The sequence below is a fragment of the Sminthopsis crassicaudata genome, chromosome 3 (genome assembly GCF_048593235.1).
Source record: "Sminthopsis crassicaudata isolate SCR6 chromosome 3, ASM4859323v1, whole genome shotgun sequence".
Lineage (NCBI taxonomy): Eukaryota > Metazoa > Chordata > Mammalia > Dasyuromorphia > Dasyuridae > Sminthopsis > Sminthopsis crassicaudata.
Genome location: NC_133619.1, coordinates 148063734 through 148089612, shown reverse-complemented (window position 1 = coordinate 148089612; position 25879 = coordinate 148063734). Strand labels below are relative to the sequence as shown.

The 25879-nt window shown below is 32.2% G+C and overlaps 1 protein-coding gene across 1 annotated transcript in view; it reads left to right on the top strand.

Annotated features, from left to right (window-relative positions):
- The window catches only part of ABCC4 (ATP binding cassette subfamily C member 4 (PEL blood group)), a 270694-nt gene that overhangs the window by 125919 nt on the left and 118896 nt on the right, over positions 1–25879 (top strand). Inside the window, 2 exon segments of the mRNA XM_074299360.1 lie at positions 113–210; positions 1959–2105. Coding sequence (XP_074155461.1) covers positions 113–210; positions 1959–2105 — 245 coding nt within the window.

The window sequence follows — 25879 nt, the reverse complement described above, 5'->3', positions numbered from 1 at the left end:
GGTTAATTTTCTTCTTTCCATATGATTCACAAATATCTTCTTATTTACACAGTTTATAACAGTAGGTTTATTTATTTATTTATTTATTTGTTTTTCTCTCTCATTCCTATAGGGCAAATGAACAGAACAAATTGAATGTCACTGTAAATGGAATCAAAGGAAATGAAACCAAGGAGCTAGATCTTAACTGGTATTTAGGAATTTATGCAGGTAAAATTTTAATCATTTGCTCTATTACATGAAAGTCTGAGGTGCACACAATGAGCCAGTTGGAGTAAATAGGTTTTTCAGGAGTAATTCAGCAATGTCTTAACAGATTAGCAGCCTGAGTCTCATTTACTGACTGAATTAATTGGAATAATTATTTTAAAAACCTACTAGAAGAAAGAGGTTGAATGAAGACTCTTAATTTGCTCTGTACTGGATTTTGGAAGGTAAACCAGGATTGAGCATTCAGAAAGTCAGCCACTGTAAATTTGTGGCTATTGTCTCTCCTAATAGGTTGCTTTAGCTAAATCTTATATCATTATATGGATGGGCAAGTGGGATTAGAAACGGATCCCCACCCTGTCGTTCAGATTGTTCCAATTCTGTTTAAGTAAACCTTGGCTTTTATTTAACTTGGATGCAATCCTCTGGAAGCAAAGTAACCAAAATAAAAAGTATTATTTCCTCACAGGTATGCAAAGCTCATAGCTCTGAACTGCACATCTCTTGGGCTTCAATAATTACTTAAGAGGGAAGCTAAGTGGGGGGGAAAATCCTGTGTCTAGGAATATTGGCTTCCTTCTCTTTCTTACCAACAGATCACAATGTTATCACCTTTCCAACTGTTTGATTTATTTAAAATTTGCCTCACTCTATTAACATACATCTTGTTTTGGTAAAGGCATATGCCTTAGCATATGTGTATACGACACAGGAGTCTCACTCCCATCCTTTCAGGTTTTTCCAGAAAAGACCAGTTTTTGCCAAAAGTTTATCCAGATATATTTTTTGAATTTCTAAACAAATGTGTGTGTGTGTGTGTGTATATATATATATATATATATATACATATATATATGTATATATATACATATATCTTTTTTTCATAATACATATACACATACATGTGTATATATTATTTATAATATGAAAAAAGAATATGAAAAAAGATCCAAAGTATGCAGGAAAAAAGTCATATAATGGCATGAAATAAAAATTATATTTTATAGTATTTATGTGCTGCTTAATTTTGTTGGTCTTCTACTTAGCTATGAAAATTCATAATATGAAAAAAGAGAAAGATGTTTTAAGATATTTTAATTTATGAGTGCATCATAAGCATATAGATCAAATATATAATTGTTTAAACTTTATAAATAAATGTACTATAATTTTGTATATTATTGTTAATCCTTATTTGAAAAATAAACTCAGAAACTGAAATAGCTAATATTTGTCTGAAAGATCAGATTAAATTATAATTTAACTCATATTTGACAGTAGTTTTTTTGTTGTAATAAGCCTGTTTATAATATATTACACTTGCACTTTAAATGGAAAAACAAATCCTTTAATCTTGGTTTTTTTTCCCCCCATGTTATTATCATACCACCAAGTATTTATTCAATTTGATATTCAGAAAGAGGGGACTTGATGAAGTATTCCCCTTTAGAAAAATGAATGTTATTTTGGGAATTGATACATGATGAATATCATAAAATAAAGAAATTTTGATTTTTAGCACAATTCTGTCCGGGGTTGCTATGTATTGTCATTTCATACAACAAAGTCATTTGTTATGTCACTTCTCATTCAAATGACATTTGGTTCCACAGAACACTGTTTCAAGGTCCTAAAATGTCACAGAATGAATTAAATAATGTTTTTCTGAACTAACCAAAAGTATTTTTTAGAAATGTTTGCAAAAATACACAAATTTTCTCTAAGCATGTTTATGTCTTTAATTTTAGGATTAACGGCAGCTACAGTTCTCTTTGGAATAGGAAGATGTCTCTTGGTGTTCTACGTTCTTGTGAATGCTTCACAAAATTTACACAACAAAATGTTTGAATCCATTTTGAAAGCACCAATATTGTTCTTTGATAGAAATCCAATTGGTAAGTCAAACATCATATTTGCTATTTGTTATGAATGACAATGAATTTATAACTTGATTTTAAAAAATATTCAATTGTGAACGAGCTTGTTGTTACTATATTTTTGTTATGGTGTTCTTGGCAGAAGGTTTCATTGATTAAGTCTCGACCCTTGGAAGAATTGTCTTTTATTATTTACATAAATAATAATTTATATTATCATTTACATAAATATTAATTTATATTATTATATATCCTATCTAGAAGGTGTGTGAGACAGCATTTGAACTCTAGATTTTTCTCACTTCAAGTTCATTGTTCTATTCATTGTACCATCTATCTACCTATATGATTAGGCGTGGTCTGATCATTTCTAAAACATTCACTAGAATCATCCCAGCTTCTAGAAAGGACAATATACAAGATAGGCAACATAACAACAGTGTTTACTATCTTATTGGGATGAAGAAACTTACTCTTAATTCTGCTTGATAGTATGAAGTGTGATGATGTTTTCAATGGAAAAAACAAATTTCCCAGAACCACAGGATTTTGGTATCCATCTATACAGCAGGATCTTGCCCTAAATCGGTATATATTTACTATTTCAACTTGAAGAGTAACTCTTTTCAGTCAAAAGATGGAGATCCTTGGTCTTAATTAAGTATTAAAACTTTTGTTTGAAATTACTATTATTATTTCAAAACCATGCCTTTCACAAACAATTAGAAAATCATAGATTCATTGATACTTCTTTATTTTCTTTGATCACCTGCTCCCAGTTTCATTTAAACTTTCCTAGACATTCAGTTTTCCAAAACAATAGATCTTTCCTTGGGCTCTGATCTGTAAACAGATCTTAATTTTTGAACCTATCATTTCCTATTTAATTTCTTAATAGAGGAATTTTAGCTATACTCTAGGACTCATGCCCAGATAAAATAGGGCATGCACCTAATTTGACTTTGCACAGCTGGCCTAGCCTTGAGGAATGGGATTACAGAATGTGCAGGACACTGTATGTGGCAAGTGAATGGAGAGCTTAGAGGGAAAGGGTGCATAAAGAGCGTTGAAGCAACTTCTACCCCCCAGTACTGATTTTTCCTCTCTATCCCTAAGGCAGAGAAAACTCAATGTCTTTTTTTTTTTTTTTTTTTTTTTTTTTTTTTAGTGAAATTAGGGAACTTAAGCCTGAATGAGAGGACAGATCACTATTTTTCATTAAAAGAACCTTAGGAAATTAAAAGAACATTTGGAAAATGGAATGCCTTATCCCAATGGTCTGCCTTTAATAATTATGTGGGCTGGCTTCTTACTTTTGGCTTCCCTTTTCTACATGTTTATTTATTACTAACTCAAATGTTTGCAAAATCTGTATCCACTTTAATACTTATTAACATCTTTTCTTTTAGTTTCTGAACAATTAAATTCTCCCCAACTCCTTTGTTTTATGATATTTCATAACATAATAAAATAATAAAATTATTGGTATGAAATTAAGCTGAAATCAACTAGTGAACTCACAATTGTACATGTATTTTTCCCTTAATTTCTTTCATAAGTTTCTTATTAGTATCCATTGGCACAGTATTTTTTGTATCTTAAGAAAAGTCAGAAACAAAATTTATGTAAGTAAATAGCAAAAACACTCCTCTTCTACTGCCCTCTGCCATTTTTATAATTGACTAGTTGCTTCATTCTTAAATGAAATTCTAGATTGCACTGAATAATAAAATTGATGGTACATTGTTTTTATTGAGACTGTGAGACAGGTATTATGAAGCAGTCAGGATTTGAATTCCGGTCTTTGAAAATACACAACATTTAATTCTAAAATTAAATTTTATTATTTTCACTGGGCTATGTTGCATACTTACAAATAGGCTTTTTTTTTCTAGTCAGCAAACTGAGTGATTCCTAATATATCTGGTAGTCTAACCTTTTGATTTTAAAGATGAATTATCAAGGCCATAACAGACCAAAAGTTTTGCTCAAAATCACATAGCTGGGCCTAGATACAGGTGTTTTTGACTCTTTCTTACATTACTCTTGTTCTCATTAAATTTCTTTCTATTCAGTTTTCTTAGAATTTTAATAAGTAGATAGCATGACTATCAACAACTCATCCAAAAATTAAGGACATTTTGTGTTTCATATGTAGATTTTTTTTTTAAACTTGTATAAATAAAATCCTTTTTTGTTTTTTCCATCTGGCACAAGAGGGCAGCATGATCTATTTTTTTTTTCCTCACAGACATCTTTTCATAGAACTATAATAACCAAATTCCTTTTAAGTATTTTAAACCTTACTTCTTAAATTTGTAAAAAATTTTGGATTAGTACATTTATCAATGCATTTCTCAGCATCATTGTATTTTCCCAATTAAAAAATTAAATTCTTAGGTAACTCTTATTGTCCTATTCCTATTACATAGGAATTTCTTTTATTAAATCGAGTATATTATTGTAATATTGATTTTTTTTGTATTTATGTCCAAATGCATATGTTACATGCTATTTCAAAAATCTGTAATCATGAGAGAATTTTTATCTTTTTCTTACCTAAGATATTTTCATGAAGACTTGTTTTGGCTTCATGTTTGTAGATTAAGGTATTGAATCAGAATGACAAGTTTTAGACTTTTATGAAACAGAAATGTCAGTTAATTAATTAGCAACAGAAAATCCCAATAATAACTGCTTTTCTTCCTAAGATTTCTATTCCAGCTTTTCAGTGGAAAAATTTTATCTCCATAGGTTTCTTAAAAATTCTAAATTGAGATTTATGTGCTTTGAATGCTGGAAGGCTTCTTTAGAGTCTACTTTAGGATCTACATTAGACTCTTCCCAGATAGGGTAATGGGAAAATTAAAAACATAATGGAGACATAAAATGAGATTGCCCATTGCATACTATTTTAAAAAGTAACATTTTACAGAAGATTATAGGATCATATATTTAGAGATAAAAGGAACATTATAGATCATCTAATCCAAATCTTTCGTTTCATTATTTAAAGAAATTGAGTCCTTGAGAAGTTAGTTAGTTAACTTGTATAAGATCGTAAGGTTGTTAAGTAGCAGTACTGGATTTTATAACTCAGGTTTCCTGGGTACAAAGCCAATGCTCTATTTCATATTACATTAGCATGGAAACAATTTTAGTGATCCCCAACTATTATTTTTTTTAATCTTGTCTAAATGACCACTGAACTTATTATGAAATGTATGTATTTTTTAACACATAATATTTCAGTACTGTCAAAATTAATTTAACGATAATAGGGCTGTTAAATTATGGTTATATTATTTGGATGGTAAGATAGCTCTCCTTAGTGTACATTAATCTATTCTTGTTCACACTAGTGATTCTGCTGAACAGGTAACATGTTGAAACAAGAAATACTGGTCTTAAAAATCTTTGATTTATGGTAGGTGTTGTTTTGACATAGCATCATTTAGTCAATTTACAAGGAAAGGCTTCATGGTAGAATGTTTCATTTGTGTCCTCATTCGTCATCAACATAAATATTCAGTAGTAATATTGGAAAAGTGTTAAGATGCCCATTCGTGCCAAATCCCTTGTATGTTTCCTTTACCGTCAGAGCAAGAGGATATGTCCACGGGGAAGAGAATGTATGCCTTTTCTTCGTTTTGAGAAAATAAGGTATGAATAAATCAAAAATAAGGGGCTTAACAAAATTTGGCAGCTTTTTAATGTACTTATCTTGACTTGATTGTTTCTGATACTGCCTTAAGTACCTTTGTTTTTGTGGAGGCCACATTTTCACAAACTTATTCATAAGTCCATAAGTTTGTTTAAGAGCCTTTTTGTGTTCTAAGGAAGAAATTAGTCATCATAGGAAAAGGCTTTGTTGCAAAATAAAAACATACATTCCCTTTTCATTTTTCCTTGTTATTAATAACAGATGCAAGTGACTGTAAAGACAATCACACAAAAGATTGCATCAATCATCATGATTCTCAACAGACACATAAATATTATGTTTAGGTTTGAATGGAACAGCTAATAGCTGAAGTAGGTGTGGTAATTAAAACCTGTTTGGTTGACACACATAAAAAACCTTAATGTTTTTTCACATAACAATGATCATATGTACTTTAAACCCTTATCAGGGTGTGATATGAAATGATATTTTATGGGAGTTGCTCATTTACTGCTATTAATATCATAAAAGCCTTTGTTATTAGTTTAAATAGTTATGGAGTCGAATGTGTTTGAATACTATTGTTATTTTATCAGTCATCTTTATAAAGCTGATTATTTTAGGAGCAGTTCATAGTTGGTAAATATTGCACCGTTTCTGAGGAATCTAATATCATATGTTAATCTTTTCTTCCTATTTAATAATATTGAACTCACAGTTGATAATGAAGAAAGGCCCTATATTTGTAGTTGACAAAAAAATGCTCACCACCCATATCTATAACATGCCAAAGGAAAGATAGAAATTTATGTTTAGAGAAGTCTATGCATAGTTAGAAATAATAATAATTTAAAAACTAATAAGCTAGGAAGTAGGATTTTTTTCTTTTCATTTTCTTGCCTCCCAGTGGCTGCAAAATAGACATGATTTTCTTTCTTATAAAACACACACACACACACACACACACACACACAAGATTAAACTTCAGAGTTAACCATCAACTTATATTGATATGTAACTTAACCTGATGAAATGTATTTATCACTATTTGATGACCTACTTTTAAAAATTAGATTGTATTTAGGTTGATTAATCTTAATACAGTACCAAATACCAGATATCCCAATGAACAAGGAACTTTTACTTTTGTCTTTTTTGACAATTCCCAGATTTTTTGAAATTCTATTTTACTTCCTATTTTGGTGAATATAGCAATTCATCATTTAATCATTTTTATAGTTTGAAAAGTTAGTTAAGAGGGTGGTGTTTGAGACTCCAAAAAGTTTGGAGATTTGACAATATACATAGCATTGTTTTCACTTAAAACATTTAACATCTAATTTTAACAAGAAAAAAAGTGTAAAGAAATAAAATTTCTGAGTATTTGAGTATTATAGTAGATAATTAGTTGTTATTATTATATTAATATTATGAGTAGATAATTAGTATACAGGAAGTTGTTCAATTTAAATGCACTATAATTCTTGATTGGTAGTTATAGAAAAATATTTTTTTGTTTCTCATGAATTCAATTATTTTGAAACTGGAGAGTAATCATATCAATAAGACTACTGATCATAATTCTAAAGTTTAAAAAACTACACAATTAATTGCAGTTTTCACTGAAATAAACTCCACAACTTTCACCAACATGATTATTTTTACTCTGCACAGTATTGTGCCTGTTATTTAGTAAAAAAAGACTAGCATATATGTAGATTTTTATGTTTGCTGTAGACTCGTTGATCGGAGAGGGGAAAGATCTACTTTCTCTTTTGCATCTTTTCCAATATTCATCAAGAGTTATGGGAGTAAGATTAGTCATATATATTAAGTATTTTGTGATATTTTTCTATGTTAAGATGTTTGTACTACTAACGTGCTATCCAAATGTGAGCTTTCCAGTGAACATATATATATATATATATATATGAATCTTGTGTATCACTGTATAGCGGTAGATACAAAAACAGATTGCAAATTTTAGCAACTTCCAGGGGAATTTCTTTCCTGGTGTCCTCCCTCGATTACAGGGACAGGGGGCACCCCAGAGCCATACTTTTCTGTAATCGCTTACTTTGATATTTTTCATACTTAATGGTTTCCCCATTTCCACTCCTCAGTATGAGACAAGATATTCTTTGTGGATATTCCTCTGGTTTATCTGCCTGAGCTTGATTTATTTGATAGTGTCTTGGATACAGTAGGTGTTTAATCTTTGTTGATTTGAGTGGGTGTAGCCTGTTTATTGTCTCTCTTTGATACTCATCACTCTTAATATTTGTGACAATCTCAGACCAATTCTTCGTTACCCACAGACAAACACAGATGGAGATACTATCCAGTGAACCACATTGTCTCAGAAACACAAAGGCAGGATACATTGTGCCACCCAGCCAACCTTACAGAAAATGTACAAACTTGCATGATAAGTCTTTTATAAGAGAATTGGGTATGACCATTCCCTGTTAGGGTACCTTAAAAAAGGAGGGGAATTCTGTGGTTCAGGTGGGTACCATACAAGTATCCTCAGTGAGACATCACTTGGATTGTCAGGGCAAAACCCATCCCATCTTGGTTCTCTGATGACTTCCAATGAGAACCGAGTCTACTGGCTGCAGGTTCAAGTTTATCTCTCTCAGCTGTGAACCTATAGTCTCAAGTTGTTAGGTTCTCTCCAAACTGACAATTGTCTCTAACCAAATGTGACCGTGTTTGTTATGTTTGTTTCCTGTTGCATACATACATAAAAACTCATTAGGGCATTTCCCTTTGTCTGTGTTGCTGACATTTGAGATAAGTAATCTTATGATTAGAGTAACTAGAATGCTTCTAGCCTCCCATCCCCAGCACCTTTGTTTTTTAAATGAAATAATAAAAAAGATAATTTTAAAACCTTAACTAATTTTCTAGAAACCAATAAAATTTACAGCATGATATGCTGTAAAGAATCACAAAAATCAGCATTCAAATTTTGCATTATGATATTAGCTGTGCAAAAAAAAAAAAAAAAATCACTGTGTGACATTGGCAAAGTCACTTAATTTATTAACTTCCTTGGCCTTCAGTTTTGAGAGACTTGCATCCAGTAACCTTGAAGGCCTCTTCCACCTTTCAATCTATGATTCTGTGCCACTGATTGGAATTTTTGGCTTTCTAGGCCAATAGAAGCTAGAAAGTCAGAAACAACTTGTGTGGATTCACTAATGATATAGCATTCTTGAAATCAGCAGTCCTCCAAGTTAGGAGACGTCCAGATCTAGGTTGTTTTATATTATATATAAACTAAATTTTAAAGCCCCAACTGGCTCCATAATTTTGTGATTCTACAGGGACTTCTTTTTGATATTTTTTATTTCAGCAATTTAACATGTTGGATAAACATTCTGTGGAGAATTTATTAAGAAAGTTGGATAAGATTTAGATGGGATATATTTTAGTGGTGATCATTTAGTGGTCACACCCAAATATGAAACTTCAAAGTACCAAAGTAAAATTTTAGCTTTCATTTAGAAAGCTTTCTGACAGTTATTCAGCACTGGTCTTTCGGGTCATCTTTTTCCAAAAATGGAGTCACAACCTTTAGGTGTGGTAGGAATTTAGTTCATCAGCTTCTTTTCATAGCTCTTAGTGCTCAACACTCTTTTTTGGGAAATCAATTCTAACTACACCTATACATTTAAACTTAATCATAGATATATCTCTGTACACAGGATCCATCACTCCAAACCAAAGCAGGGAATGTTATACTCTATTACGTATGATTTGGCTTTTTATTACATAGCATAATAAAATTTATAATGACTCCCCCCACTCTTTTTGTGTGTGTTTTTAGAAAAATGCTGTCAACTTAAATTGTTTCTTTTCTGAAAGGCAGTGTAATACATTTTAACTATTAACTAACAATATTCATGTCATTGTTAGTCTTAAGACAGAAACCCTAACATCCTTTATATCAATCATTTATATTTGATAATGAAATTTCTTTTCTATATACCTTAAGGAATATTGTAATATACGGGTGTAACATATTCATGCATTCATATACACACAGGCATGTATATACACATACATATATTTGGAAGAGGTATCTTGTTAGAGGAGGGATTTTACAGCTATTTTATTCTACTGAATAAATGTCTTTTTGAAGTCAAAAAACAAACAGGGGAGGTTCTCTTTCTCATTCACTTATGATGGTAGAAATAAGACTTACTGTGAAATATAATTTTCAAAAGACTACCTATGTGTTTCTAATAACCTTATCATAATTGATGTTGATGCATGGGAATTGGGCATGGATTAATAGTTAGGGATGTTCTTTATCTCTAAGGTTCTTCATTTTTTTTTTCTGAATTTTTCCTCTTCAAGATACTTTGAGAATTGATCCCTTCAAAATTGTGTAACCTTAAACTTGGACTTCTTGTGAATATTCTCACCTGCTTTTCTTGTCTTTATTTATTTTATTGCACTTTCTTTCTTTCTTTCTTTCTTTCTTCCTTCCTTCCTTCCTTCCTTCCTTCCTTCCTTCCTTCCTTCCTTCCTTCCTTCCTTCCTTCCTTCCTTGCTGAGGCAATTGGGGTTAAGTGACTTGCCAAGATCACACAGCTAGTAAGTATTAAGTGTCTGAGGTCAGATTTGAACTCAGGTCCTCCTGACTTCAGGATTGGTGCTCTATCTACTGTGCCATCTAGCTGCCCTGCAGTTTAAATTTCTTTCAGCATATCTGGCACCATAATTTTAGAATCCAAATGACTTGACTCCATTGTTCTTAAAAATCTAAAACTAAACACACATGCATGTGTGTTTTGTATATGAGTGTGTGTCTTTTAAGTTTGGAAATGTGGTTGCATTCCCAAATATCATGAAGAATCCAATGACAATTGAAAGTATGTGGGTCATAAGGCTGGATTTTTTTTTTCAAAGAATGGTATCCCTGTCTTCTCTTAGAAGTAGATTTTATTGGATTGTCACAGAATTTCAATCAGAAATTCCCTCTTCCATAATCCTACCTCAATGTTGGAGTTTATCTTACTATGAAACATAGGCTCTTCAACTAAAATAGGGTAAGAAAACTTTTTTTGGATCTAATAGTACCAAGGGCCAATCTTTTTCTGTTCTTTTGACAGATTTTTCACCATTAATAGGGAAGGCTGAGGAAGGAATGATGTGGAATATGTGGGCAGGAGTCCCAAGAATAGTCAAATCTAAGGAGGCAAGTAGGAAAAGTTAAGTAAATGAGGAATATCATTCCTCCAGACTGCACTATTCAATTTGTAATATACCCTGGAGAGCTTCTTGCCCTTGTAATATATGTCTTGGACAAGCATCTGCATTAGACAGTGAGTGGAATCCAAATTGTAATGTACAGTGGGCCAATTCTATTAATGAATTCAAGTTTCTTACTGAAACAAAGGCCTGTATTTTTTATATCATCAGTCTAGTGGTATGTTATTTTACAGGGAGGCATCAAACACTATGAATGGGCTAGACCAAGTATATTCACAGGAAGTCTAGATTTAGAATTGAAGTTGAAGATAGTTCATATGGAAATATGGAAACACAGAGCAATGAAAAGGTACAGGTAAGGCTGTAGCACATTCCAAACTAGGGAGTTTACAAAAGCATTTTAAAAGTATCTTCAAAGAAGTATATAAACAGATAAAAAATTCTGAAGAAATCAGGGTTGGTATGAAAGTTGCTAACATACTGAGTTTACAGGATAACCAATGGATAGTGCCTGTGTCTTAATACTGTCCATATGCCAACATTGTATTATGAATAACCTTTTTACAATAATGAAATTTAGTGTAGTCAAATAGAAATGGGAGCCACAAACCCATACATAAGGATCTCCCATGAGTCACACGTCGACTTAGAAAATAGCATATTAACATTATCTGTTTTATTGCTTTTTTATTTATTTTGTTAAATATTTCCTCATCATGTTTTAATCTGATTCACGTTATGCTTGGCAGTGTTATAGGCCTCATGCAGCCCACAAGCCACTCATTACTTGACATCTCTGATTTAAAGTATATTCAACCTATATGTCTGTTTTGGATTCTTTTAAGAATAAGATCTCAGTGTCCATTTTATCCTAAAGAAATTGATTGGGGATAGATCACTCACGGAAACCACCCTTTAGACTCTATGACTGGCATAGACTTCCAACTATTGTTTAGGGCATGACAGCTAGTTGTCAGAAACAAATAATTCTAAAGCTTACTCTGTACATATCTAATGGTACTTGAGGTAACATCTGTAACTGAGTAAGTGAGTTTGTATTTTCTCACAAACCAAATATCCACAGATACAGACATATCTTGTTCCTTTTCTTGTGAAAGTATTCAGAATCGTTGATTCAATGTCTCTTGTCTGCCTTAAATTATTAGAGATGCAAAAATATAATGAGAAGGAAATGTTTACTCTTATAAGTAGTCTCAAATGATATAAAACCTTTTCTTCTATTGTCTTGTTTTGGGGAGGGGGTGGAATTTCTTTATAAATTGAAAGTTAAGGTCTTAAATTATTCAAGTACCCTAAGAATGGGCTCAGGAATTGTTCTGACTTCATGAAATCTGTTTCCTATGAGAGACCCAATAGTTTATTATCTCGGGCCTCATGCCTCTGCTTTCTGCAGACGTTTGGAGGAAGTCTAATTTGGTTGACTGAGCTCCACCAATCTTTGTTAACTGTAAATGTAGACATAATTATGTAACAATGGTGCCAAATTTTAGCGGAAACTCTGGACATAGTTCCACAAAGAAAAGGAAACCAGTAATATATTCCTGAGTGATAAGTCTGATATTGCTGCTGCTAAATACAATTAAAAGTGTTTTATAAACCTTCAATTTCTGTGAGGTGCTATGATTACTATGTACATATAGCACTTTGTACTTATAAAACACTATAAAATTTAATTATTTATTGGCACAAAGGTAAAATAATTGGGACTGTTATTCACTTGATGACATAAATGAGCTACAACACTAGTAAATTAATGAGAAGAAATACCTGCATGATTTAGGGTAATCAGAGTAACCATCTAGTAATCAGCTATGGTGATGTTCATACAAAAGCATTATATCTTTAGACCAGGTATTTCTTTTTAATAGAACTGTGATCTCATTGGGGTAGGGAGCTCTTAGGAAGAAATTTTCTCTGCTGATGTAGACTAGCTTTTGTTTTAGACCAGATGAATGGAAATAATCCATGCATCAGAAAATTTGTCAAGTGAGAAATTTATCTCCCTTAGTAACAAAGGGTTTTCTGGCACTCTTGTAATATTTAAAGCCCTGTTGATTGATATGTGAACTACTACAATGATGATGATATCATTTAGTTTTTCACCAAAGAGAAATCATTGATATTTTCTTCAAAAAAATCTTTTAGTTATATATTACATATTCTTGAGAGACCATATGGCTTATGGTTGGCAAACTATTCACTAGTCCTGATTTTGAGTATAATATCTACCACTTTGCTAATATATAAAAAAGGGGATACTTATATTTTCACTAGTTATAGTTATTGTCAGATAAAAACAAAATTAATCATTATCAAAGGGATAATCTAAAATTTTATAGCAACAATAAATTAAAAAGAAGAAAATTAAGCAATTATGCCAAACTGTTTAATATTATATGTAGCATTCCCCACTTCTGTAAAGGATTTGGAAAGATGACTTTTCATATTTCTTTGGGACAGAGCATAGTCATAATTTTGCAGTATTCAATTTCAGTTTTTTTTGCTGCTGCTTTTTCCTTTACATTGATTGTTGGAGTCATTTTTTATATTATTTTTTTTAGTTCTCTGTATATTTCACTTTGCTTAATTTCATATAAATCTTTCCATGCTTCCCTGTATCATTTCTTGCACTACACTGACATTCATTTACATCCATATAGCTATTTCCTAGGCAGTGAACATCTATACCAGGGGTTCTCAAACCATGGCCCCCACCAGATGCGGCCCTCTGAGGACGTTTATGCGGTCTGCAGGGTTATGGCAAATGGGCTGAGGGGCGGTAACAGTATGAGTTTTTGTTTTTACTATAGTCCGGCCCTCCCACAGTCTGAGAGACAGTGAACTGGCCCCCTATTTAAAAAAAGTTTGAGGACCACTGATATACTATTCCTAGTTTTTTGTTACAATAAAAAATTCAACTTTAAATATTTTGGTATTAATAGAGCACCAGACCTGGAATCAGGAGGACCTAGGTTCAAAACTAGTCTCAGATACTTATTAACTGTGTGACACAGATAAGTTACTTAACTCCTTTTACTCTGGTTTCCTTATTTGTAAAAATAAGTTGGAAAAATAAATGGCAAACTAATAGCCTTGGAGAACAGAGTCTACAGTCATGAAGAGTTTTAGATATGATTGAACAAATGAACAACAAAAAGGGCTTTTCTTTAGTTGTTGATATTTTTGTGCTTCATTATCTACAAATGGAATCTCTGGGTCAAAAAATATGGATGTTTGAATCACTTCCTCTGCATAATTCTCAACTATTTTCCAGAATAGCTGTACCAGTTCACAGCTCCAACAGTACTTTAATGACTCTCTTTATTTTTTTGCCATCTTTGCCATTTGATAGTGTGAGTTGGTACCCTCAGGTTTTTTTGGTTTTTTTTTTTGTATTTTCTTCTTTATTAGTGATTTGAAACATTCTTTTAAAATGATGTAGCTAAATGATTCTGTAGAGTGCGGGATGTGAAGATAGAAACACCTACGTTCAAATCCTGTTCTAGACACTTACTAGCCTAGGAAAGTCACTTAATCTCTTTCAAACTCAATCTCCTCATACTTGCAATGGAGATTTTAAAAAAGTATTAATCTCACAGGATTGGTGTGAGGATCAAATAATATACATAAAACTCTTTGCTAACTGTAAAGTAGTATAAATACCAGCTTAGCTCTAATTATTAGTCATATCTTTTCTTTCATATTGTTGTCAGTGGTTTGTAATTTTTTGAGAATGGTTTGTTCATACATTTTGACCACTTCTCTTTGAGGAATGGATTTTTGATCATAAATATTTATTTTAGTTTCCAGTATATCTTGACCATGTGTAATTAAAGAAAAAAAATTTTCCCCAGTTAACTTCCTTCCTTTCTTATCCTTGTTCCATCAGCCTTGTTCATGTGAAAGCTTTTAAATTTCTTATAGTCTAAATAATCAGTTTTGTCTTTTATAATTGCCTCTATACCTTGCTTGGTTAAGAACTCATCCCCTATTCATAGTTATGAGAAGCATGTGATCCATTTCTCTTTTTTTTTTTTTTTTTTTAAAATGCTATTATCTCTTATTTTCAGGTAAGGTATACATGTTGGATTATTATTTATATGAATTCAGTTGCTACCCCTAAACTTATTTTCTGCCATACTTTTTTCTAGTTTTTTTGTTTTTTGTTTTTTTGCAACATGTCAAGTAGAGAGCTATTTCATGGGTAATTTATATTTTCAAGTTTATCAAACATGGTTATAAAGTTAATTTATTTCTGATTCCTCATCAAGGCTATTCTATTGATCAGTTTTTCTATTTTTTAAACCAGTACCAAATTACTTCTTTATAATTTAGTTTAAGATCTAGAAATGCAATTTTCCCTCAATTCTTTTTTTTTGTGTCATTATTTCTTCTGATAGACTAAATCTTTTGTTCTTTCAAATGAATTTTTTTTCTAATTTTAGTATTTCTGTGATTGGTTGGTATATCATTTAATTTTTAAATTCATTTTGGTAGTAATGGGACAATCCAGCCATGCGTTGGTTGACTTCAAGATATATTTAAATTTTATAGTTAAATTAAATAGGATTTTTCTTTCCATGATGTCTCCTAAAACAGACATCCCTGTTTTACTCTTGTATTTATTGAAGAAGCTTCTAGTGCCTCCTTTTTTGCATATATAATGCTAGCTTTTATATTTAGTTTTTTAAATTTACATTTTAACATACCCATATGTACTCATTCTTTGTAGGTTTTTTATTACATAAGTGGACATTGTTCTTTTTCAGAGACTTTTCCAGCATCTGTTTATTAAACATGTATTTATATATTAGCTAATTATTTTTATTTAGTTTTGGCTGGACCATGTGATTTCATAGGTTGGGAGAATTTTCCTGTGACTAAAACTCTCTGTAATAATGCAGGTGCATAACAGTTCTGCAGTTTGAAATTTTAGAATGTTAATTGCCTGTAGCATATGATAGATAGCTCAAGGTAAAAGACAGTGTTTTTCAGTTAGATTTAAACTCATTTCCAAGTTAATGCCCTATTAATTTCTATGATTATGTAAATACATTATAAAATTATACATATGTATATCTCTTTTTCTCTAGACCTCTTCAACCCCCCCCAAAAAAAAACTCTCTAATAAGAGAATTGCTTAGTATTACCTCTTTATATCATGTACTAGAATTGTGTAAATATTAGTATATCTCTTTTTTTTTTGTAAATGTTTTAACCAAAGTTATGAAGCAGATGTCACTCCTTTAAGAAAAGTGTTTTAATATATTTTTAAAAGAAATTTTAATATTTTTATCCAAAAGAGAATGACAAATCATTCATTTAGGTTTTTGACACTTAAAAAAAATGCTTTCCTTTTCTACTCTCTGAGATCTTTTGAACTTGCATTTGACTTAAGTCACATAAGGGAATGTAAATGTTCTTTTAACTCTACATGTTCAAATAATTCCAAATTTGTCATATCCCACTCTACATTAAAGTGGACTAGTTTTTTTTTTCCTCCTGCTTGCTGTAAATAATAGAAGAATTGCCAGGCCAAACAATGGAGGATCCAATATGTTTTTGCAGTGTTTGAAAGTATTCTGGGTTCATTCTAAATTTAATTTGGTTTTATAATAAGATCACAATTTTTCACATAAGCACCAAACATCTGGTTCATATTTTGTTTGTAAATGATATGGCTGAAGTATATTACAGAAGTTTGTTGTGCAATTAAACAAAGACACTTTGAAATTTTGCAAAATTAGTTGTTTTAAATGGAGCTTGGGATTTATCCTAGGGAAGAAGATATTCTCTCTCCTTAGGAGCAGTAGAAACGTCTAAAAAATAAATAAATAAATGGTAAAAAAAAAAAAAAAATGTAAAACTTCTATGTATTCACCCCTTTCAAAAGCATGAAAAATGGAAAATTTCACAAGTGAAAGTTAAAGTTGACCTAAGGCAGTTTTAGATTGTGGAGCCTTCAAATTTTATTCATGGGATGTTTTTAGAGACATTTTGTGGTTTGTTCACTCCAGTTAATTCCAGGCAATCCTTCTGCATTTCTATCAGATGGACATTTTGATACTTCAAAACTTCATTTGGCACAAAATACATTTAGAGCAGCAAGGAAAGAAAATGAGATTTTTGGTTAGTTCTTATAATCTGTAAATTTTATTTTAAAGCACTTTGGGAATGGTAAATCAGACAGAATAAATACAGCTGTTGAAGCTAGACAGTACTATTGAAGCTTAGTATGCTTACTAAATATTTAAAACTGATGAACTACTAACTGCATATAACCTGCTTTGTTAAAGTATTTCAAAGTCAAAGGTTTTCTTTTGTAGGAGAAAATCCAAATGAAACACAAAAGCTTAATAATTTACTACTTCGCCACTGAGCAGCTCTTTGTGGTACTAGTTCACTCACATAATCATTCTTTACCTTATTCTTCCTCTGCAAGACTTGATTGTTAGACTATGATGGAAGGAGTACTGTCTTTAGAGTTAGGGGACATGGATTAAATTGCCACTGCTATTCCTATGATCTCTTTATAAAAGGAAGGGGTTTGTATTAAATGGCCTCTGAGGTTTTTTGCACCTTCATATCTGGGATCCTAAAAGGTCAATTTCTGATCTTTTTTTTTCATTTTTATACTCTATATTTCTATGGTGCTGAGATCATAAATCTATAACTAGTAATAGACCACAGAGCATCAATTCCAGCTACCATATTTAAAGAAATAGAAACCAGGCCCCAGAGGCATCAAATAATTTACCTCTGTTTCTATAAATGGTAGTAAATACCTATCCTTAAAAGCTTATAAAATTGTTACTGATCAGAATAGCAACAACAATTTAATTTTTATTAGGCTTTATGTTAGAACTTAGAAGTCTTAAACATCACCTCTAAGAATCCAAGGTAATTCTTACACCATGATATACAATTTTGTGGCAATTTTTTAAAGAAAAGTATGATATTTAATGAAAATCATATTCTTATAGACAAAAGCAGCTAACATGCACCCTGTCTTTCATTCAGAAATAATGTATCCTGACACCCAACCAACATAGAAGAATAGTAGTTTGTCAGTATAAACTATTGTTAAATATCAAATATAAAAATGTACCCCAAAATCAAATGTGAAAACCTAAATTTACTTGAAAATATTAATAAATTTGAACATTTCTACATTCAGAAAATATTGGAAAAGAATGTTGCATATAAAATTGTGAATTTCTGTTTGAATAGCTTTTAAGGGTATATAAAATTCAATATTTAAACATTAAATGTTAATTTGTTAATAATATAATAATAATTAAATAATAAATCTTTCATTATTGAACATACTTTATCATAAAATATTAATAATGTTAGCATGTAAAGTTTTGATCAATTTTATTTTGTAATTTTGACTGGCATGTTTGTTCCTCCTGTTTTCTTTTATGTTATCTTTTCAATTTTTCATTGTTTTGCATCTCTATCACTGCTCACTGATTCCCTACCTGATCCAACAAGAGCCCTTCCTGAACAAAGCAACACTTTGGCAGCTTTTGAACATGTAGGGCTCATTTAACACCTCTGGTTGCTCTTCTCAGCCAAATGATAAGAAGTGTACTTCATTATTATAGCATGATTTTTCATTCATTGATCTTTACATCGTAAGGTGTCCAGGTGGTTCAGTGGATAGAGTGCTAGACTTGGAGTCAGGAAGACTTATCACCCCTGAATTCAAAGCCCACCTCAGACATTTACTAGCTGCCTGATCATCACTTAACCTTGTTTTACCTCAAGGTCCTCATCCATAAATGAGATGTAGAAAGGAATGGCAAAGAAAACACTAAATGGGGTCACAAAGAGTCAGACATGACTGAAAACGACTGAATACATACAGTATAATTATAAAAATGTTCCTTCTAACTTTGCTTACTTTAGTCTCTGCTAGTATGCTCACTTCTTCCTTGTTTTCTCTGAATCTATCATATTCATTATGTCTTATGGTCCAATTATATTGCCTTCATCTACCATAATTAGTGCAATGGCCCCAAATCACAGACTTAAAAAGTTTGGAGGTGATTGCTGACATCTTTGGTATCTTGAGATCATCTTTCTAGGCAATTTGTCACTCATTATTAATAACAATTCTTACCATTTTAGTATTTAAAATTTACACAAAGATCTTTCTGTATATTGTCTCATTTGATTCTTAATATCACTTGAATGAAAGAAACAGGTTTTTAAGGGCCAAAATTAAGGATTTTTTAATTTTAGGTGCCAAACATCTGTTCCATACATTGTCTTGTTTGGTCATTTCAAAATTGTGATTATAACCAATGGACATTGTGTAGTAATTTGTGTATATAATAATAATATAATAGCACATTTGTGTCCAAAAGTAAGAGAGATGAGATGAAATGCCCTGCTTTGTGTGCCTACATTTTAGAGAGAGAAGAAGGAGAGGGAGAGGAAAGAGAAGGGAGGGAAGGAGGAAGGGAGAGAAGGAAAAAGAGGGGGAAGGGAGAGGGAGAGAAAAAAATAGACAAAAAACAAAACTCATTGTCACTCTACATATTTTCTGGCACATCCCTTGGAAACTGCATCTGTAAACCATAGAACCATTAATGTTGCACCAATGTAATGCGTTGATCATCCTGTTTAGCTTGGCACTGCCTTGAAACCACTCGTTCTCTGAACCAGACGCTTGCCAGTTCCTCATGTTTGATTCATTCACACTTCAACCAAATAAAATACTGTTCTGAAAGAACCATTCGATGTTCAGTTCTGAGGATATTATTTGACAGAGGTATATTTGACTTTAGCTTGGCAATGCAGTATCAAATCATGTATAGATTGTGATTTTTAAAAGGCTGTAGAAATTATTAGTGTAGGCGTTATCTGAAGTAGATATATTGTAACTACTTTGCCAAGCATGTTTTTAAGGTATAGGCTATTGTTTTTTTCTTTTTTTCTTCATCCAAGTGCTACTGTACATAATTGGCAGATGTGTTCATGCTGTTGTTTCACTCTGGATTTATTTTGTTAACAATATAATTTTTTATTCATCAATTAAATTTTTTTTATAAAATTATGGGGAGGTGGGAAGGACTGTATAGATGTCCAGAGTTTTCAAGGGGTTAAACTAGTTCACATCACATTTTCTGTTTAAACTCAAAGATTGGGGTAGGCTGTAAACTGCTCAGTTGGCATAAAGTTTGAATGATTTGGACAGTGTCAGCGCTGTTGCCAGTTAAGAATAATACATTCGGGTCTCAATCTTAGTAAAGCAGTCCTTCTTTTCCATTGGTTACATAGATCTGAAATAATCTGGAAAATTCTAAGAACAATGGTATAATTCTGCTTTTAAGAGGGAGGTTTACATTTCTGTGTGCTTTATGATAGAGGGAGGCTGAGGAGATTTGTTGAAAGTCTGCCAGGTGTCTATTCACCTCATACAGGTGGATGGATCACCCCTCACCTCAGCCATTTCAAGGACTGACTAGCCTGCAGCTGCTCAGACCTGATACGTGGTGGTAACTTCCAAAGATTAGAAAAAAATGATTCTGGAGATTAGTGTGCTATGGTTTTACAAAACCTCAAATCTCCTATTCCACCATTTGGTAATCCATAGTTATCTGTAATTAAAAGTATGTAAGTCCTCTCTTAAGAACTAAAGGGTTTAGAGCTACAAAGAACCATGATGGTCATCTGATATAATTCATTTATTTTTACATATCTGCAAGCACTCTTTGTGCTATGTATGTAATTTGTTCTTCACAATACTCCTGTGAGGTAAAAGCAATTATCCCCATTTTAAAGATGAGGAAACTGAGGGAGATATTAAAGTGCTTGGTTTTTTAGCTAGCAAATATCTGAGACAGCATTTGAATCCAGCTATTCCTGACTTCCTGGCTTACGTAGCTTTTTAAGTTACTGTATCTCTCATGATGACAAGTTAAATTATTATGTACCTAGGCAGCTCTCTAAAAATATATTGTAGAGCAGGGACCGGTTTGTATTGGTGGAAGTGATTTCCCCATTTTCAATTTCCTGTCCCAATGAAAACACAAAAAAGAAATTATAGGGTTTGCAATTTTTAGAATTAAGAATTAGATAAGGGGCAGCTAGGTGGCGCAGTGGATAGAGCACCAGCCCTGAATTCAGGATGACCGGAGTTCAAATCTGGTCTCAGATACTTAACACCTCCTAGCTGTGTGACCCTGGGCAAGTCACTTAACCCCAGCCTCAGGGAAAAAAAAAAAAAAAAAAAAAGAATTAGAATTTAAAATTTTATAAAGTGTTATCCCTCATGGGTACACTGGAATTTATTTGAATTTTAGTCAAAATCAGTAGGAAAGTCATTAATACATTTCTCCTCCTTTACACTATATACTTGAATTCTTGGGCTGATTAATTTTTTATTTTTTTATCATTGAATCATACTTTACAAATGCTTGTTGATGTATTGCAAGTTCCTAGAATTTCTAGAGGCATGTGGTTTATAGAGAGAGTATCTACAGATAGCAGGTCACCTCTGCTCATTTCTGTTTTTAACCATTTTCTCTTTACATCGCTGGTTTCCTTTAAGACCTAAGTTCTAGCTCAACCTTCTTCACAAAATCTCCTCTAATTTAATTAACCTGTTAACTAAAACATGTTAATAGGGCTGCTTTTGCAGTATATTCTCCATATACTTATGTGTATATGTTGTTTCTCTTTAAACATAAGCTTTTTGAGGACAGAGAGTGTCAAGTCTTTCTTTGTTGTTCCTTAGCACAGTGCCTAGCAAATGAGTGCTTAAAAAATGCTTGTTAATGGAAGCATTAACTCTCTGGAAAATGAAAAATTAACTCTTAAACTATATCACATACTTCTAGGTGGTAGAACTCAAAAAGTGTATTGAACATATTAAAGTAGCATAAATTAAAAAAAAATGTATCCATAGAATTTTAGAACTGCAGAGTACATAAGAGATGATCAGTTCCAAACTCCTCTGGTATAAACCCTAAATCGATAGCTGAAGAAAGCGGTATCCAGAAATGTCAGATGATTTGTCCTAGATTAAAAATAATTCAGAGTTTCAGTCTTCAGGACCCAAACTTGAACCAAGCCTGGAAATAGAGGATAAAAGGTGAAATGTGCAATCTTATTTACTCAACAAAAAGTTCAACCTTCTCTTTAAAGTGTTGGTGGTAGGGGAGGAGAAGTGAATGGGAATAGAGATAATAAGCATTCTATAGTGCCTATTATGTGCCAGGCACTATGCTAAACATTTAACAACTACAACAAATACTATCCCATTTGATTCTTATAAACATTCTTGAGAGGTAGTTTCTAGCATTCATGCCTAGTCAGTGTTGGATGGGTAATCACTTTGCTACAGGCAAGCAAATTTCTGAGCCAAACAGAAATTAAGTGACTTGGCCAGTTATACCTTTTTATCTAATGCTGCATTTGAACTCTAATCTTTATCAGCCAAAAGAGATGAGGTTCTCAAGGGGCATATAAACAACTGAAGAGAAAGCCACTTCAGTCTATTCAAAATCATTGAATGAAGCCGTATGCTGCATAGGATCTTTTATATGTGCATGAAATAAGCTTTTAAAATTTGTACATTGTCTCTTTTGGGAAAGGAATTTATTGACACACCTCAGATAGAGCTGGACTTATTCAACATTCATGCCTAGTCAGAAAGTGATAGTGAATCTTTCATTAGAATAATATATGCCATTTATTCTTTTTTCTGAATCTTACTGTGTAATAATAGTTATTTTACATAGTGTTAGATGTACATGCACATATGCTTCTGTAATTAACTTTTCTTTCTTTGTCTATATATAGGGTTTAAGAGAAAGAACACATTGTGGCTGGGAACCTCATACTAAGAGCTTTCCACTCAGATGAGATTAAAGTTCCAGACCAAAACAAAATAATAGTCTGTGTAGTAAAGGAAGTGGCTATTAGAGTTATTTCTGTTAAAAGAGAATTGAAAAAGAAAATATTATTCACTAAGCTGATTACTGAAAATTCAATAACCTACCATCTATCTCATTACTAATCATCCATAAATGAAAAATTACTGTATATGTGATTCTTTCTCTTTCTTTCCTTTCTTTCTTTCTTTCCTTCCTTTCTTTCTTTTCTTTCCTTCCTTCCTTCCTTCCTTCCTTCCTTCCTTCCTTCCTTCCTTCCTTCCTTCCTTCCTTCCTTCCTTTTCTTTCTTTCTTTCTTCCTTTTCTTTCTTTCTTTCTTTCTTTCTTTCTTTCTTTCTTTCTTTCTTTCTTTCTTTCTTTCTTTCTTTCTTTCTTTCTTTCTTTCTTTCTTTCTTTCTTTCTTTCTTTTCTTCTTTCTTTCTTTCTTTCTTTCTTTCTTTCTTTCTTTCTTTCTTTCTTTCTTTCTTTCTTTCTTTCTTTCTTTCTTTCTTTCTTTCTTTCTCTTCCTCCCTCCCTCCCTCCCTTCCTTCTCTCTTTTTTCTTCTTTCCTTTATGTATCCACAGAAATACACATATGCCTATATGTGTACATATATGTGTGTGTGGACACACATATTGGAGAACCAAAAAGTAATTAAGCATGTTAAAATTTATAATAAAAAGAGTGGGAAATTTGGGAAGTAGAAGCCCTAGGTTTTAATCTTATCTCAGAAATGTATTAGCCTTGTCACCCCATTATACAACCTTTCTCAGCCTTAATATTCTCATTATTAATATGGGTGTAACAAATAGCATCTATCTTGCAATGTTATTATGAGGAACAAATTAAATTAAGAATGAAAATGTTATAGTTTGCTAATTTTTGCTTTAGCCACATAAAAATGTTGGCAATTTCTTTTGTTAATAAAACCATGGCAATTATGGGAAAATATTATCTATAGAAAGTGAACCTTTACTTTACATAGAATTTCTTCCTTACATTTTAAATTAATTTAGTTACAAATGTCAAGTTTCAGTCAAATTGATAGCATATAAGCAATTGAGCTTTCCCCACTTCCTCTTCCTGATTCTTCAATTAAGGCTTTGTCCAATTTTAAAAGTTGTAATTGCTTTCTCAATTGAGAATTAATATTTAAAAGAAAGAAAAAAAATTGTTATGACTCAGCCCTGGAGAAGTGGGTGAGGCTCCTTGTTTCAGCATCTCAAGTCAGAAGGCCAGTAAGTTGCACTCTAAGAAAGGGGGGAGTTTTGTGTGGTTTGACTTGTATGGATGGGGAGAGGAAAGCATAAGTGAGGGTTCTCTGGAAAGAGCAAAGTTGGGGAATTTCAAGGCCAAATCCAGGTCCTTTGTGTTGAATTCAGTCTATAACAGGGGAAGGAGAACCAGGTAGACTATGCTAGCCACCTGCTTTTTCAGGTAGGATCAGGAAAACACAGGGATAACAATGGGAAGGAGGTTGACACGAACCTCTTTATTAAAACCTAGTCTTTCATACAAGTCTCATGCTGACATGTGGAAAATAGTTGTACATGCTACACATATCTGTTATTTTTTATTATTTTTACCATTCTTCATGATTGCTTATCAAAAGAATTTTATTTTCATTTTGTTTCCATGTTAATCCTGCACAATTAAACAAATTAAGCAGATGACAGACAGAAATAGTAAAGATAGAAAAAGTCTGCAAACACACACACACATACGCACATTTGTCCAATAATTTTTGGGAACCATTGACTTTTTAATTCTATCATGCGGCTAAGAGACTTAGGCTGGTGTCTCTTTAAACCTACGATAAAAGATAATACTATTAAAATCTTGACTAATGCTTCAGTCACACAAGAGGGTTCAGTGACTTCTTTCTAGCACATTGGTATGACAAACATAAAATCTCACAGGCAAACAAATATTTGGAAAATAAATAAAAGAATGGTTTAGGTAATTAGTGTCAAAGAACAAATGTTTACTCATGTCAGCCAATTCTTCCTTAGCAGTTTAATGTATTATTTAATCATTTTACATTATTATTTTCACTTTACAAAACAAAATATTTTCTTTATAACACAACTATGAGGTACTGTAGATAATATCTCAATTTTACCAATGAGGAAATTGAAGTGGCATCTGGAAAGGCATTGGATAAAGGTGCAGAGTCATGAGTAGGAAAATGTGACAGGTGGTGCTGAGTGACTTGGGGTAAGTGGAGTAAAGGGCAGGGAAATGTTTATGATGAGATCAGATAAAAAGGGTGTAGGTAGAGGTGGGTTGGCAAAGAGCCTTGAAACCCAGAATGAGGAGGCTAAACTTTCCACAGAGGAGTAAGTGGGGTCATTGTGAAGTTTTGACTCAAGTAGTGACAAGGTCAGAATTCTTTGCCAAGGAAGATAATTTTGAGTATAGCTAGAGGGGGCAGGGGTTGAAAATGGGGTGTTTATTGGTAAGGAAAGTCTTGTGGTTCCTGCCTTAGTAGTGGAAGGGCCAACAAACAAAGAGTTTAAACAATGAGGTCATTTCTGTCATGTAACAAGTCCATCCTACCTTTAGGTATGATTTCATTCAAGAAATGTGGGGAATTCTGAAAATATATTTCTGTTTCTGTAGTGGAGATGAAACTGAATCTTTGTTGCCAATATTACATACTGATGGCTTGTTGATGGTAGTGACGGATTAACTTAACAAATCCCAGCTAAAAATCCAGTAGAAAGGAAATTTCTTTGGATTTTGTTTTTTTTTAAGCTGCTAGCTTTAATTTGTAATTTTAGGAAAGTAGTTAGAAGGAAAATGAAAAAATATTTCCAGTTTCTAGTTTGATAACACTGCTCTTGACATATCTTGGAAAACCATGTCATATGGCCTCCAACAGCACAAATTTGGTTATAGCTTTAGAAATGATAATGTGTCTCACACATTTAAAAACTTTTTTCTCAAAACCCAGGTGTGAGATTCTCACCTTTATAAATATATGTGTGTG